The 17,427-nt window shown below is 40.1% G+C and overlaps 1 protein-coding gene across 8 annotated transcripts in view; it reads right to left on the reverse strand.

Moving 5' to 3' along the window:
- Positions 1-17,427, reverse strand: part of ARFGEF3 (ARFGEF family member 3) — an 89,178-nt gene that overhangs the window by 19,600 nt on the left and 52,151 nt on the right. For 6 of the 8 annotated variants that reach the window (XM_072035980.1, XM_072035977.1, XM_072035976.1 and 3 more), the window contains 15 exons: positions 16,998-17,081; positions 15,600-15,766; positions 14,483-14,648; positions 12,499-12,606; positions 12,039-12,254; positions 11,671-11,781; positions 10,311-10,461; positions 9,447-9,761; positions 7,883-8,016; positions 6,381-6,526; positions 4,662-4,841; positions 3,789-3,933; positions 2,643-2,765; positions 2,262-2,359; positions 574-718 (listed from right to left, as the gene is read on the reverse strand). In XM_072035980.1, coding sequence (XP_071892081.1) covers positions 574-718; positions 2,262-2,359; positions 2,643-2,765; positions 3,789-3,933; positions 4,662-4,841; positions 6,381-6,526; positions 7,883-8,016; positions 9,447-9,761; positions 10,311-10,461; positions 11,671-11,781; positions 12,039-12,254; positions 12,499-12,606; positions 14,483-14,648; positions 15,600-15,766; positions 16,998-17,081 — 2,289 coding nt within the window. The remainder of the gene's footprint in view (positions 1-573; positions 719-2,261; positions 2,360-2,642; positions 2,766-3,788; positions 3,934-4,661; positions 4,842-6,380; positions 6,527-7,882; positions 8,017-9,446; positions 9,762-10,310; positions 10,462-11,670; positions 11,782-12,038; positions 12,255-12,498; positions 12,607-14,482; positions 14,649-15,599; positions 15,767-16,997; positions 17,082-17,427) is intronic. The other 2 variants (XM_038176927.2, XM_072035975.1) reach the window with 1 other exon arrangement.

Raw genomic sequence — 17,427 nt, forward strand, 5'->3', positions numbered from 1 at the left:
ATAATCAGGAGGTGAAATGCTGCTTGTTTTTTTCTGGAGGTCATAGTGCTCTTTATAGATTTTAGAAATACATCATTTGGTTCAATAGACCACAGGACATAAGTTTGGGAACATATTTAAGCAAGTATTTTTTATCTTTCCAAACTTTAACTCAACACTGTGATATTTTTTTTTTAAAGGCAGGACTGTCAATACCAACCTTAAAAGGTTTCACTCCTTTAATGAAATTGTGGTCCAGAAGGTATTCTTATGTTAGCTCTTGGGAATATATATAGTTTGTATTATGAATGTCAGGACAATTAAAATATTATTAAACTAATTACAGTGTTATTACCTTGTCCCAAGAGACAGGCTGTATTTTTCTCATATATGAGCTGTATCTTTTAACATAAGGGTGTTGACAAGTTCCAAGCTGTGTGTGGGGGGGTTTGTGTGTGTGTGTAGACAACAGAGACAATAAACTATGAAAAGCTTTTCCCTTCCCTTTTTGCTTTTGGCAGCTGGCAAAATTTATGGTGACGTGTGGAGGAAGCAATCAATTCATTCCTCATTTACTGCTTTCAGTGCACTTACCAGTGTCATCATCAAAGTCAGAAAGGATGCACTCAATACCATCCTCACTGCTGGCTGATTGCTCCTGCACTCGTCGGGGCAAATTAACAAGCCGGCCACTGAGGAAGATAGGTTTCAGGGGCATTTTATAGATTTTGGCTAACAACTGGAGAAAAAAAAAAAAAAGAGAGAAAAAATACATTAGAGAGAAAAATATATGCAGGAAGGTGTGCAAAGGCTGTCACATACTGCACAGATAATAAAATAAGATGAAATGAAATGAAATAAAATTAAATTTATGAAAGCAGCATAGTACCAACATCTGCTCTGATCATCCAGTAACAGTGTAAATTTAAAACACAGCGTGAGCTCAGTGATCTTCTGACTATTTACAAGAAAGGGGTTGGGATGCAGGGGGGGAAGAGAAGGAGAAAATTAATTTAAAGAACATTTTTTTGGGGAAGGGAGTGTGCTCCTCCCTCATTTGTGGAAGACAAATGTTACTACTTACCGATTGCACCTGTGTCCTGGGAAGCTCCATTAACTGTACAGAGTACTTTGGAGCTCTGAAGGGCTATATAAATACTGATAAAAGCACCTGTACTGGTCTACTGCAGAGCTTCCATTACACAGCAAATATAAAATTTGCAGAATTATGGTATAGAGGAAGTTAATACTTACAAGTTTGGTAAGCTGGGATGCTTACCAGAGTTTTATTTCATGGGACTTTCTACAGTAAACCATTTTTCTGCAATGTACAAACAGGCTTTCTTTTTAATCAATCCATTTTTTCTTCCACTGGATAGTTAAAACGTATAGCAAGACAAAAATGCCAAAAATGCTTTATTTTAAAATGGAGAAAATATTTCTGCCTCGCAGTGGACTGGGGTTTGTAAGGATGTGATGTGATGCACATAACATATAGGTAGAACATACATTAGATATACACACTATATTCAGTATTTTTTTTGAGGTGAGTGTTTATTAGGCTGAGCTGCCTTACTCTTTCTTTTTCCACCAGTCAGTGTACTGAATACACCTGTTATCACTGAATTTAGATAGTAAGTCATTTCAGCTATTGCAATGTCCTTTGCTAAGTGTTTATTATACCTAGAAAAAAGATGCCCTGGGTCCAACACAAAGACCTGCAAGTACTACAGAAATACAAACAACATCATAAAAATCAGACAAAAACATCCTAATAACCCTAGACAGTAATCTGTGCTATCTGCATGGAGACTACAGGGAAGATGCCAATATTCTAATTGTTAGAGATTTGCCCAGAGCTTCAGATGTATTTTCATGGCACAGATAAGCTGCTGCTGTGTTTTAGGAGGGTATAACTTGTCGCTCTTCTTAAGATCTGAGAATTTTCATTGACTTTTTCTCCTTTATTTCAAGTTCTGTTTACAGTAACTGTTTAAACTAGAAATAATGTAGCTTTGGATGTGTTACTACTGGGTTTTGAATGTTCACATTTTCCCAGGTGCTCCTTGTTTCTGAGTGCTGTTACCTCCTCTGTTTTCCCACTGTTTAGCTGGCCTAGAATGCACGACGCTTGTTCAGATTGCCACTCTATCTGGCAGTGCACCCTATTATTGCTGGCTTTATAACAAATTCTGTGGTGTTCATGCAAATTATCTGATTTTTGATACTGATGCAAAGCCTGGAGGTAAGGACTGTTTCCTGTATAACATTATTCAGCATACCTGAGAACATCTCCTGAGGTAATCAAGCGCGGGAAGGCACAAGTCTGTAGATGCTGATCCTGGCACACAGTCACCCATCTCCTTACAATCTACTTCCCCTGAGGATGGCAAAGGCAGCATTGGGAGGGACAGAAGAAGAGAAACAAAGTTTCAGTTTACGGCTCATTAGAAGTTTTGCATTTCACAGAAGGAAAAAAAAAGTCAATGCCACAGTTCAGTGAAAAGTGTCAAATTCTAATGATCAAGGCAGCATTCTGGACTCAATTTCTTCACTGCCTCTCTCCTCCCTTCCACACTCTGTATTATGTAATAGGATTCTCATCTTCTCCAGAATCTGATGTACTATGGCTAATAGAATAAAAGGAAAGTAAGAATATTTACCCAGTCCTTTCACAAACTTCATAAGGCACATAATATAACTGGTGGCGGCATTAGCAAAGACCTGGATGCTGTCTGTGTTTAGAAATGCTTCAAAGACATCAAACACCGGGGCCTGGCGTTTCCCTGTGGAAATAACAAGATGAGACCTTACCCCCATCCCCCATAAAGGTGATGTTCCCAGTTTCTCAACAATTTAATTGAATCTGTAGAATATCTTCTATTCTGGGCAGAGACAGAAATGCTCTAGAAGTAAAACCTAATATGCTTTCTTCTCTTGCTCCTGAGGCAATTTGTGTAACCCTATACAGAAAGTAATACAGACTGCCTTGTCTTATCACTGCAGCTTACCACTGCACAAATAGCAAGGAAAGGTTTAAGCTCTTGAACTCAGGTGAGTAGCTAACAGTTCTGTTTAGTGGAGGTTTGTGGTTCAGTCCTCAATATAACTGTCAAGATGACAGCACCCTCAGGGAAAACTATTCTGGCTATTCTGATACAAAATACCCTTGTTTTTCCTAAGTAGTTTATCAATCTTCAGAAGCTATGTACACTTGCATTGTAACTGATCTGGAAGACAAAATTTAGGAGACAAATCGTATCAGTCACTAGTACTAGAGTTTGCCGTACACTTCTACACTAGTAATTTGAATCCCTGTGGTTAAGTGCTTGGACAAGCACCTGCCTGGACTATCACACTAACTGACCTTGATGTGTAAGAGCACCATGTCATAGTAAGAAAAACCGTCCACATGAGGAGTGGTGGCTATATGCACTATGCTTCCCTGCCCAAGCCCTGCAGTGATGAGGGCCCAGCCATGCTTGGTACTCCTGCACTACCGTTTTGCCTATAATATTCTAATAGGCTCGAAGCATGTTTTTCTCATTCTACTCATCTGCCAGAATCTAAGAGATAAAAACAACATTACCTCTGCTTTCCCTCCCAGCCCAACTAATAAACCAGATACTTCACTACTGTCTTAGAGTATTACAGCACCACCGCTACATTGTTAGCTGTACTATTTCAGAACATCTGTTCAGGTGGGGCATTTAAAACATACCGAGTTATTTACTATGTCCCCAAGGAATAAAGTAGTGAAATAAAAGCACATACAAATAAAATGCACAGTCAGTGCAGTAAGTCCTTACCCATAGAGTATTCTCCTACAAGGTATTCTTTAACCTCTGACTTATTGCCGCTGTGAACTGTTTCCAGGGCACTGAACAGGGGTCTCCATCCTGACTGGATCTGGGTAGAACACATTTCCACCAACTCACCTATAGAGGTGACCACCTGCAGACAGAGTAGGAAAGGTTGAAAGAATAAAACCAAAAAACGGAACTGATACACAGCTGGACCTGCAGAAGGAATAAGGATAGCTTTAAACCCATCTCGAATTCACTCTGTTTTATCTAGATTTGAAAATCTAGGCTATTATCTTAGGTATATAATAGAAAAATGTATTTAATCACTTTAAAAGCAGGTGTACTTCTACTGAAGAACTGGTCTAACAAAAAAACAGGTGTGACCAGGAGTAGAGTTCTGAAAACACAGTGCTTCTGCAACTCTGCGTAACCATTCTTTGAAGGCACTGTTCTAATTAATACCTGTTATGGAAGAATCTCAGGAAAAGAAATACTTTGGTAGGTGTGAATATCCCCTTTGGGTCTGTTTCTGAGGGAAGACCAAAATGAAGAACTGGGCCTCATATACACCACTCAGCAACTGCTTTGCAGAAAAACAAAACAAAACAAACAAACAAACAAAAAAAACCATAAACAGTAGGTTACGCAGAACTAGAGCAACATGTCAGTGCTCTTTTCCAGTACAGAAAGATACCTGTACTCTACCATAGTGCTAGCACAAGTCAGCAGAGTCCTTCTGATTCCTTTAAGATAATTAGGGGACACCATTTAAAAGGAATTTGGGAAAGAAACCCACAGACCAAGCGCGCTATGGAGACCATTCTTCTTATGGGCACAGTAGGTTAGATACAGATACACTAATCAGGGCTGACTTGCCTGGTCCTGAACATCCTCGTCACACAGCTCTAGCTGCATGATACGCTCAAAGGGGCGGAAAAGCGACTCGTTAAAGTGAAAATGAGAAGGTTCACTCCAGTCTGTCAGCACTTCAGTGAGGATGTCGTGGATGAAGGAGACAGCCTTCCGAGACACGTGTCTCTCCTTATGACAGGCAGCCTGCAGGGAGAACATGAGTGTAAGACTTCGCTCAAACAAAAAAATTGCTTTTAGTAAGACAATTTTAAGGGAGGCAAGCATTTCATGTTGCTGAACCCTGAAGATAGCTTCACCATTAATGTGACTGGGGACCCCACTGCAATGAAAAAGGACTGCTGTGGAAACAGATGACTGAGAATCTGAGCTGCCTGGGATCCTACAGATGCCTGAAGGTTTGATGAAAATTCAAGAAGCACAGAGGCTAAAAATAAACAATAAAACCCACAGAACAGATCTCATGTTAAGTGCTGTCTTTTGTTTCTACTATGTGACCATTTTTTCCCTTCAAAAAAGTAGTTTCTGCATATACACACCATACTTGAAATATGCATGATCAATGCCACTTTTTATTTGGCTACTTATGAAAACTGAAAGTGAAGAGAACCTGCTCACTTTGGAAGGGCTGTGAAAAAAATAAGTACCAGTGAATCTGGACATAAAGTTGCTCTATTTTGACCCACCATGCAGGTTATACTGAATTCCTTTCCCCAGTGTTGCTCCTGCCCAGTAATGCCCTCACCTTCACTGAAGTCAGCCACAAAGATCGACCACCTCTGCCTTCGAAAAACATGGAAATGATTTGAGGAGTATAAACTGGTTTGGGATATTGAAAGGCTTAAAAGTGCTGAAAACATGGAGAGTATTTAAAATGGTCTCAAGCTGGCATCCAAAGACAAGTGAGACTTAAATTTTCAGGATAAAGGGCTGTTACAGCATACAACAAAATTACTAGCTGCAATTTCTACTTCACTTAGAGGTATTCCACTGAGACTCCCCAACGTCTGAACTCTGTTGTAAGATGCTCCACACATTTTCTTGAGTCAATGAAATTAAGCGCTATGGCAATTTACTGAATTGCTTGCTCATCTTAAACTTTCAACACACCTAGGCACATGATACCAGGTATCTCACTAACAGAAAACAAGTACTGAACATTTATTAATACCAATGATATAAATCAAAAAGCTCTGAGAAGTCAATGCACCAGCATTTCACCAAATAAGACAGAAAGTTTGGTTGAGGAAACAGATTATGTGGCTGCTACTGGCACGCCACTGACCAGAGTACACAAAGAATAAGAGGAAAGAAAATATTTAACAATCTTCTCAGTTGTGCTGTCTTTATATGGGCTTTTTATGCATCCTTTTATAGACAGACTTGTAACGATGTAAGCCTTGACTCAGAAAATAAATGGAGAACTTGCTTGTAACCTCTTAGGGTGGTTTCAGTTTTTCACCACACACAAACAAGAAGTATCACATCACAAAAATCCAGTGTGCTGTCCCTAGGCCTAGCCATTTCAGTAGGTTATTTAGAAGTACAATCCTCGTGGCAGTATGACAAGAGATGACACAGTATATACAATACTGCAACAGGACTGAGACAAAATTGGACATAATGTTGAGGGTTAATATACATTTTAAGAGCTATCGAGCCTTCTCCATCTGTTTCAGCTCTGCCATCTCTTGCACCCATTCCCATTTTCTCCCCCACTCCTACCTCCACCAGGTGAGGTGCCACCAGGCTCCAGCAGCGCATGAGGTGGAGCAATGGGCGGGATTTACTCCTTACGATTCTGAGCATGGCATCACCAAGACGAAACAAGTGAAGTGCGCTTCTCCTGTCCTGGGTGGATTTTACTTCACCTACAAGGAAGTAAAAGCAAATAATTGGAAGCTAACAAACAGCTGTTCCTCTATCTCTGGATGTCTAAAGAGGAATTTAAATCTGGTTAGAAATTAATACAAACCAGCTAGAAAGAAATCCTAGTTATCCCTGTGTAGGTAATAGAACAAGATATGGACTGACCCAAGCTTTAAGAACAATGTACTAAAATCACTTCATTTTTATTTAAGTGAATAATTTTTTGGGGAGCACTTTTAAGACATAAATAAGTGGGAAGCTAATGCATTATAATTCTGTTATGATGTCCAGTACAGGTAAGTGCAGACAAATTAAGCAAGGAGTTAAACAATTGACACAGAGAACCAAAACAGTAGTTGCAAAAACCTTTAGTGACATCTACAGGAAAGAACACAGACTGCAGATTATTTAGCTTTGGCTTGTCTTTTGTATTTCTCGCCAAGCAAAGGATGTGAAGCAGAGAATTTGAGAAAACGATCATCTGCGTGTGAGCCACTAATACACTTTATTTTCTATTGAAAAGGATTCATTTTCCTTTCCTCTTACAACATTTGGAAACACACTTCATTGTCTCATTAAAATATGGGCACAACACTTAATAAAAAGATGTATGTGCAATTAATTGCTCTATCTTATTTTAATAGCATTATTACTAACTACTGTTGATTTACTGCTACATATAAGTCACTATTTATTAAAGTGACTATTTATTAAAGAAAGTGATCAGCGTTGAGGCCTGGAGACAAGACAGAACAAAAAATGAAAAATTATGTTTCATATTGAGATAATGACAGATAGTACCTCAGGGAGAGGGGAAAACAATTGAAGTGGAGACATACACAAGATAAAATCCATGTCTGCCACAGAACTGACAACATTTTACAGGCTTTGTACTGTAAGGTATATGCTCCACTTTTCTGGGGAAGAGAAAGCAAGACAATTTTTCACATTCTTCAGTTGTGTGCTTTGTTTGCTATCACTGATTTTATGAAGACATCTGAGGTTATCCCGAGTGTCAAATATTTAAGCTAAATCCACTATCTTAGCTCTACATTCACCCTGAGTTTCCTTACCAGATCTGGTTCGAAAATGGAGCTGTGATTAAATATTGGTGAATAATTAATGCCCCAAAGTCCAATAACCAAATGAATGTCAAGTGTGGATGTAGTCCCTGTCCAAAAAAAATTCTCAACCTCTTCTAAAGATTCCTACAGAGAAATCTTACTAAACACTGTTTTATTTATACCTTGAAATGTCACTTGGAAAAATCAAAACTGTAGTAATACAAAGCAAATCCTGCAAGCAGTACAGTTGTACAAGAAACAGAGAACACTGAAAGGGATCTTTAGGCAATTTACCTGGCATTGCTAGAGAGTAATCAACTGTATCTGTGACTGAATGGAAAAGCTGGGCCTGAGAAGCCTTCTTGAGCTGGTAAAGAAAGCCTGCCAGTGCCATCAAGTTTAACTTGTCAACAGCATCTTCAAAGAGCCTGTGACAAAAAGAACAGAAACCAATTGAAAAATTCATGATACAGAGACTTAAATGTGCATATAAGAGGAAAATCCTTATGTGTCAATAGCTTCAGTGTGTTGCCTCTGGCAAAACATTGGTTTATAAGGGGTTTCTTTATTTATATTGTGCTACAGAAAGACTTTGATACAGAAATATCAATTGGAGAGTGGGAAGCAGAGTGCCGTAGGACCAACCAGAACCTTTCCAATATTCAACTGCAGCACTAAGACAAAAAGCCACTTTTTCAAAGAATCACCGGTTCCCCATTACTTTATCTGCCATAAGCAGTTTGCGAACACTGATTTAGAAAATTGAGAATATGCTCAGTCCTCACAGTTAACATCATCATAGCTTCAGTGACTTTAGAGTTGCCGCAGTTTGTTCCATCTGAAAAGCCCCTTACATGAAAACAAATTAACTTAAGTCTTAAACTTAAAGTGGCTGTATCTGAATTGCTATTTAGGAATATAAACAGTTGTTATTTTCAGCTGCAATGAGCATTTACGATTTAAGAGTTAAAATATGTGCCCTTTAAAGCAGTGAAATTTTGCTTAGATAGGAGGTAGGTTTCCACAGAGATCACAAACAAATTCACATGGTACAGCCAGAAGTACAATTTCCTGCTGCTGCTTTTCATGAAGAAATTTCTATTGTCCTGGGAAACTAGGCATTGAGTCCTAATGATGTCTGCACTGAAGGAACAAACCTGTGTCCTAAAATTACAGTACTGCTGTTATTTAATCCTTGGAATGAGGCTGGAATCATGAGCTTAGTGAATACAAGGTACCGTCCATGCACAGAATCAAACAGCTAGATAGCTGACACAACAGGATATTAGAAGCAAGCAAAACCAGGAAGTTTTCAACTCTATCCTTGGCTGACAAATAAATGGCAGAAATAGCAAGAAAAAAGTCTGTGACACATCAGTCTGCAGACTGTGCTGTAGGGACATTTAACCTAGCCAGTCTGTGACCGTGCATGGCAGCTTTCCCTCCTGCAGCACCTTGGGGCAGGCTGACAAGCTGTCCACATTGTCTTGACATTCCTAACTGACATTGGTCTTGACAACTACATTTTTGTCTGCTCTAAGGAGCAAAGACAATAGATGAATGTACATGCCAGCAATAAATCTTCTACTCCCAGGATGCATGTGATTTACATGGCGTATTCACCGTTGTGTATGCACAGACATACTCAGCCCAGTGCTTCCACAAAGCAGGGCAGGTACAGCAGAGGTGCAGAAAGGCAAGAATTTTAGGAACTGCTGGTAGTGACACACACGTAGCTCTCTTGTGAAACTCAACTGAAACAAGTAGCTGCAGCAGACATAAAAATCAGGCCCCACTGCACCACAGAAAGGTCTATTTCATCTTGTCCTGTGAACACAGACTCTAGTCATGCTTTTACCTATCAGCTTGTGTGGAGAGTGTGAGAACAGCCTTGGCAGCACTGGTCCCACACAGCAGGCTGCCCCCACGGAAGTCGAAAGCTCTGCCCTTACTGCTCTCCTTGATGAGCTCCTGGATGGAAACCGGCTGAATAACAGGGTTGCTGCTGAGGGTGGTCTCTTGCTCAGGTGTCAGTTCCTGGGGAGACTCCCCCAGCTCCGAGTCTGGTTGCAGGCCTCCAGGTGCCTGCTGTGACTGGGTGATGGTAAGGGAGGGCTGGGAAGCACCATCGCTGAAGTGGGTGTGCTCCAGCGTGCTGATGTACTCACACACCCTGCGAACAAGCAGGAGAAGGAAAAGATGGATAAACACCCCAGAATATCAACTCTTGTATCCCTAAAATCAGAGGGCTCGCTGAAGAAATGCTTGGATCTGTACTCCAGAAGGATAGTGTAAGTGAAGCTCTCAGCCAGACCCAATACCAACCATAGGTAACTTGTCTTCTTATAGTCTAATAAGTAACTTACAGTTACTTATAGTCTAATAGTAACTTGTCTTCTCTGTCTTTCTTTGGCCTCCCATGCTTCTCAACAGCAAACAGCTTAGCTGAGGAGCCTGAAAGGCCTTTTAGGTTCCTGGGTCTGCAACAGTTTTCTGGTAATGCTGAAATTTCTAAACATTGATTTGAAGTTTCTAAGCATTGATTTCATCTCTAAGCAGTGGTGAAAAGAAGTGTCTTTTCTCTTACAGATAATAACAGTTAATTCACTCCGATACTTGTTATACAGAAAACTACCAGAGTATGTAAAGTCTTTAGTCTCATTCTGGTACTTTCAGGCAACATGGTATAAATTCGGTTTCTTTTGGGAAAGCTGCTGAGTACCTGAACACATGAGGCCAGCAGTCCTGATTATGGCTTCCCATCTCCAGGCCCACGTTAAGGACTGCATCCATACACAAAACATGAGCAGTGTGTAGGCAGACTCCCTGCACTTTCCCCATCTGCTCCAGTTTCTGCTCCACTTTCTGTTTCACTGCAGCATGAAAAATAAAAAGAACGTTACCTTATTCAGCTTTTCAACAAACATTTGTTTGGATATATGGTGGAGGTAAACGCATACAGTCTGAAAGCTACAAAAAAATGGGGATTTCAGACGAAAAACAAACCACAGCACCCCATTTCTTCTTCATAAACATAGGGCAGTTTTAAAATTAAAATTCCATTTGGTTTGATTTTATTAGCATGAAAAATCATTCTGAGACTGACACTCCTCCACCCCCAAATTCACATCTTGTTGCCCACAGAACAGATGCAGCATTGCCAGCAACATTACATGTTTCTCTTTGGAGCTGGCTGGATTTTTATTTATTATTACCAAAATCTTCTTTGCTACAGAAAAAAGGGTTTACTGATTTTACATCTATTTCCATATGAAATTGTCATCAAATAGCTTTTGGTAATAGATACTCTGTCAAAGCAAAATTAATCCTGATCTGAACTACCAAGCATTTGGATCTCATTCTTTTTCATGAGAATCTCTGAAATTTTCATGTTGCATTGGATTTGAAACAAATTTTGAAGCTTTTTAGGCTTTCATAAAACAGATCTGTTGGCCTCTGGCCACCACTGCTGCCTCCTCTTTGCCTCAATGTGGCCTGGCCAACTTGCTCCAGTTATATCAAGCAGAGTGATCCCAACACAGGTTGTGCTCAGGCCTATTCAGTTTTGCTTTCTCTACTGAGTCACCAAATTAAAGTACCAAGCAGGGTCATTTGTGCAACACTATGTTCTGTTATTTTTTTTTTTGTCATTAGAAATCAGATGTTATCTCGTTTCCCACCAGGCATCAGAGACTACAATTGACTTTACTGAATTCCACTGTTATAGGGATGCAGAACTTTTAAGTTGTTTTATCTTTTTTTTTTTTTTCATTTAACATGATTTGGAAAATTTAAAATATTTGATGATGAGAAAAGCAAGCAGGATGTACAGACAAATCAAGGAGAAGGACGCAAGCTCAGTTTCTGTTACCACACAGCACATTATCAAACTACTGTTTCTCTGATGCCCTCTGGTTGTACCAATATCATAATTTGTAGAAAGTGCAGGTTTCAAAATGCAGTTAGCCTTATCCGTTGTTTCACTGATTTAAGTTCTCTGCTTCTGTGTATAGCAAAGTACCTTTCAGCTGCATCTCTGCAGACAATGTGAGATAAGGTGAATCACTTAATCACATTGTTACCTTGAGCTATAGCATCACTGGGCTCTTGGATTTCTTTCTCCTCTTTCTCTTCTTGGACACAGGAGGCAGCAGCCATTTGCGCAAGAGCAGATGCACAGTTAGCAGCAACACCTGTAAAGCAGCAACACAATATTGAACCAGCATTTCCTCCCCATCCCCATGCAATCTGAGCAACAGTTTGTGTCAAGGGAAAGATGGATGCACTTGTCTATGCGGTAGGTCAGAGGGGCTCCAAGGGGAGTTCTACAGTCCAGGTTCCTTGATCATCCTAGACCAGAACAGGATGCTGCTTTTCTCTCTCCCAAATTAATTCAATCAAAGTTATCCTAGTTTACAAGCCTGCCATGACAACCCACATGCAGCAGTACCTAGAGCACAGCTCAGCCGCGCTGCCCTCCTCAGTCCATCCAGGCTCACACAGATGGAGTCCTTCTCCTTTTGGTTCTGCTCCTTGGCTCCTTCTGCTCCCAAGATGAATGCCAGCCCTTTGGAGCTGCCTGCCATGCGACCAGTTAGCGGTGTGGACAAGGTGTCAATCATGTTCTTCCAACAGCCAATTAAGAGGTATCGGGCAAAAGCAACTCCTGGAGTGAGAAATGCATTACTACTACTACTGGAAAATGACTTAATAGCATTGGTGGTTAAAAAAAAAGAAGTCGTAATTATTCTATGCATACTGGACTGTCTATCTGATTCACGTGTAGGATGTACTGACATACTTCCCTCAACCCTTAAATTGCCCCTTTAAAACCCAATTTTTATAAGTTTATGGTATAAAACAATGCATTGTCAGCAGATACACTTGTACTTACAGTACAGGCTCAATACCTGCAACAACAGAATCATCTGTCTTCCGGTTTTGGGAAAGAGGAGATTGGGCTGAAGCAGATGCCATCAATTGGCCACCAATTGCACTGCTTCCCAAGCCATCGATGTCTGCCAGAATATTAAAAAAACACAAACAGATTACTATGCAACACGCAACACACAGATGACATAGAGAAAGCATCTCTTACTGGTTCCTTGTTCAAATAGGTTCTAGTGCTCTTGATTTCTCAGGTATGTCTTTTAGTTCCTCTCTTCTGGCAGCCTTGTGAAGCCTTGCTATAAACATAAGCTGTGGCACCTTATGCTTTGCCCAGGATAACCAACCTTTTCTTGGAGAAGGGAAATAACCCGCTCAACAAAAGTTACACAGTCAACAGAACTCTTAGTAAAGATTTCATGGTATTTCTTACAGTTTAGAGCCTCCTTAAATCTCTGTATTTCTGAGTATTTCATTTCAAGTCTTGCTAAATCCTGTTACTGGGTGTTCCTAGACACACTGGGATCCTATGTCCTAAATGGGATTTTTAGTAGACTTATATGGGTTCGATCTCAAAAGAAACACAACTCTTTCTCCAACACAACAAGATTATCTTTGTAACACATAATTTAATATTAGGGGCATCACAATGATTTGCTTTCTAGAAATTCCCCTCTCTCTCTTCTCCACGCGATTCACAGCTATTATTTTTCTGAAGTGTTTTCTTCAGCTTTCCAACTGACTATTTATCGCTCAACTCAATATTTATAGGCAACTCTGAGCTCAAAATGATAAGCCAAAACCTCTCAGAGCGTTGTTCTTTGATGGCGGTGCTCTTTGTTAATGAAGCCAGTGTTCTCCCTGCATACAATGTTTTAATTACCTCATTATAATCATACCATACATACATTCAAACAGTGCATTTTATATCAGTACAGTATCATAGACATCTTGCTGCCTTTCAGCAGATCCCATTTAATTTTTCTCCTCAAATGAAGCTAAGGATTGTTTTTCAGCACTTGTTAGAGGTGCTGCAGGTCTTCAACTTCTTACTACTGCCATTTGGCATACCTCTGGCATAGCACAAATCTGAACCAAGGGGAGCCCAATCTTTGGAAGGCTTCCAGGATCAGACTCCACTACTTGTATTTGTATTGCACCACAGGCATACTGAAATGGCTTCGCTACGACATCAAGCAAACAGCAGCCTTATTGCTTGTCATTAACAGGTACCAAGCCTACCATAGTTAAAGCTGAAAGAATTAAAATAACTTTGGTTCAGTGAACAAATCTACCCTTCCTGTCTCCATTATACTTTTAGTTATTTAAAAAAACAAACAAAAACAAACAAACAAACAAAAAAAACAAACACAGTATGTTATTTTCTAAAGGTAAGCAAAGTTTGTATTATTTTACAGACAGGTTTTTAGGAGTAATAGTAGGTTACTGGGTCCAAAAGTATGTAAAGAAGCATATTTCTTCCTGAAAAAATGCCTGAAGTCTATCTGTACCTCTTGAAGTATCAGGCAGCCACCTTTCTGAGAAAATAACAGAACCATTTTTTTTGGCTATATCTTGATTATTCATCTCAATTAGCAAACATGCCTCTGCAGGCAATAAAGAGGGGGTTCTGCTCCTTTGGATCCTGATAATTAACTTTGGGACACTGCCATCACACAGATGGTATTGTACAAGTCAAGACAACAGGACATTCCAGTCTGTTCAGCTTTGGATGCCACTGGCCACAGAGAATCAAGACTACTACTAAATTTCAGGGGTTTTGTTTGTTTTTAAACCCAGGCTCCAAAAGCTTTCTGCCTGATTCAGAACATGCACTTAGTATCTGCTGCAGCTGAGTCTGATTCTTTCTTTACTTGTACTTTTGCGAAACACCACACATTGAATGATTACACGCTATTCTGTATGCAATGGAGTGAAGCAGTGAGCTATTGTAGCTTTAGACACACGTTTGGAAGTTATTCCCTGATATCAAAATATAGTACTGACCAGTCAGCATGGTGATAAGTGGAAGGCTGTGCTCTTCAGGGCTTCCCCAGTATCCAGCTTCCCCCAGCATGTTCCTTTCTAGTACCTGGTGGTACAGCTCTTCAACCCAGGCCTGGGAAAAAACCATCAACACTCCGCTGGACTGGACCTGCTTCATGAACTCTTTCTGCAGACAACCATAAAAGCCAGATGTAAGACAACAGTAAGTCCTACAGCATGAGCTTCAGGCACTGTGCATAACATAACGCAGGAGTAAAAATGCAGTTATAGAAAAATAAGAATAAACCAAGGATCACAACGGCTGCCCTTAAAGGAAGTTCTGAGTTACTGATTTGCTCTTGCAGCTGCTGAAAAGCATACCAGAACTGATGATGATGGTCATAACCAGTTGTTTTTAGTATTTCCTAGAAAATATACTATCTTACGTGAGAAATTCAGCAGGAATGGTACTTTTTGACAGAATGTTTAGGCTTGTTCCATATATGTTTTTCCTTGGTTTTGGATTATTATTTTTTTATTTCTAGGAAAACTGGAATGACTCACCTTCAACAGTTTAGTTGACAAGCATAGATTCAAGTTTTAGAATGCCTGTAGCCTCTAAAACAATTTAAAACAAAACAACAACAAAACCTGAGGAATCCCAGGTGTCACAAAAATTACCAGTTACATGACTAAAACCTAATTATCTCAGTCAAACTTCTCATGTCTTCATCTATGTAAACACAAAGCTAGTATTAAGCAATAAATTTGTCATTATGCTCAAACAGAGTTGCAAGATTAAGGTATGTCCCTTGACAGCGTGCACTAACAATACTTGCTCCATTACACAATGGTAATGAAGATTTGTTTTGCAGATGAGGTATCCATCAAAATGACTGTTACTGTAATGATCATCAGTAAGCAGCATTCATTCCCCCTGAATTTCAGAGAAGCTGTGTAATTCAGAGGCATGACATTTATCATGCAAGATTCATAAGTAGCGTGGAGAATGCTTCATTTGCAATTATTATTTCTCCACTTAGCAAGCAGCATGAAGAACATTTATGTGTGGGCTGCTTTATGTGAAAGGAAACAAAACAGTTTTTTCAAAACAGTTTTCCTGTATTCCATAACTCACCAGCAACACAGGGGCTTGGGCAGGCTTCTTCCTGTAGTAATCCGAGTTGGCCAATTTTAGGTTCAGCAGCAGAGTATAATGTGAGACCATGTAGAGGCTGTCTGCATTCATCAGAGTCTGGAAGCTGAAATTTGGGTTTCCCTCAAATCCTGGTGAGTGCATCATACCTAACAAAAACACCATGTGAGCTCTCACATTTAACAGAGAATTGGCCTGGAAAAAAAATCAGAAACTAACCCTAGCATTTCAGCAGCGACAGATTGCTAGAATAGTTAATGAATCATCAGTAGAAGTGACTCTATTAAATGAACTAGAGTAGAGAGCAGAAAACTAAATAGTCCATCTAGAATGCAGTGCTGCAAGGGAAATTGAACACTCCAGTCACAGTCCAGCAAAGCAGCAACAAGCTTAATTTGAAAGACGTGAGTAGTCATGAGGATGACTGCCAGGTACAAAGCAAAGGGCAGGATATATCTACAACACTAACCAGAAAGGTGAGCTGGGAAGGGAAAGAGGCAAAGCCTGTGTACTTATAGGAAACTGAGCATACATTGTACCAAATGGTGCTAATGAGGGACAAAGCTCTTTTAACTTCCCAGCAAATTGGTACCAGATAAATGAGTTGTTGGATGGGGACTGGAGTGCTCAGTACCTTGCAGGATCAGGCTGCAATCATCATCCTTTCCATGGCCTAGAGGTACGTGGACAAATATTTAGGGTCAAGCTGGCTGGGACTTGTTACAACTCCAAGCCCTGCTTAGTCCATACAAGACCTGCTTTCTAGACAGCTGAGCACTTGCAGCTTTGTCAGACCCAAAAGCCATCGTCTGAAAGCGCTCAGTACTCCTGAAAACACTATTTGTATGAAACTACTCCCCTACAACCAGGCCCAGTGGTTCAGTGCCTCCTTCCCAGGTGGAATGGGCAGCACATACATTTTTGTTGGAGTTTGCTGCCCTACTGGTAGAAAAAAATACATGGAGTATGAGAAATACTTAATCAAATCCCTGGGATCTGTCATTTGAGACATGAAAAATGCAGAAATATTTGACTCCCTCCCCCCATGAACCACAGTATTTCATGGTTTTCACAACAACTGTGAAATCCATTCATATAACATCAATTAGGGAAAATTAAGGAGTGAGCTTTCTCCTAGAGGAACATTTGAAATGAAACAAAATCAACAAAAAACAAAAAAAAACAGCTTCCAAGGTTAGTTACATGATGAAGCAAAGCTGTGTCATTTGGTAGCTGCTGAAGTGGTTTTCTGTGAACATACTCCTCCCACCACAAAGCTCATGCCTGTTCTTAGACAAAATACAACAAACCATTAACAGTAAGAAAAAAAATAAATAAAAAATAATCCACACACAGAAAAGAAGCAAATGTTTTTCTTGCCTCGTGAGGGTTTGAAAGCTCTGTGCTGCTGCCTTCTCGGACTTTCCACTGACGTCACTTTGGGGGCGTGGATAAGGTGAATAACTGTTTGAGGTTGGATTTAGAGAGAGAGTAACTGTTCCAGGGTGGGTCCAAAAAATGAACAACTCTTTCAAGGGAGCAACCTTTGTGGAAGAGGGGTGAGAGGGCTGGCCACACACTACATCCACACGGACCTCCGCGCGTTTGCGGTAGGTTTCTTGTGGTGAATGTTAACGGAGAATTTTTGCCTAGTCCCAAAATCACAACCTGGTACTTCAAAGAAGGCCTATGAGTAGCTGGGGTGACCCCACCACTCAAGTTAAAGATGCTTTTTAACATGTTAGTGGGTGGAGGAACATGATATAGATGTAGCTAAACTATGCTGTTTTGATGTTTGATGTCTCTTAAA

The sequence above is a fragment of the Anas platyrhynchos genome, chromosome 3 (genome assembly GCF_047663525.1).
Source record: "Anas platyrhynchos isolate ZD024472 breed Pekin duck chromosome 3, IASCAAS_PekinDuck_T2T, whole genome shotgun sequence".
In the NCBI taxonomy this organism is placed as follows: Eukaryota; Metazoa; Chordata; class Aves; order Anseriformes; family Anatidae; genus Anas; species Anas platyrhynchos.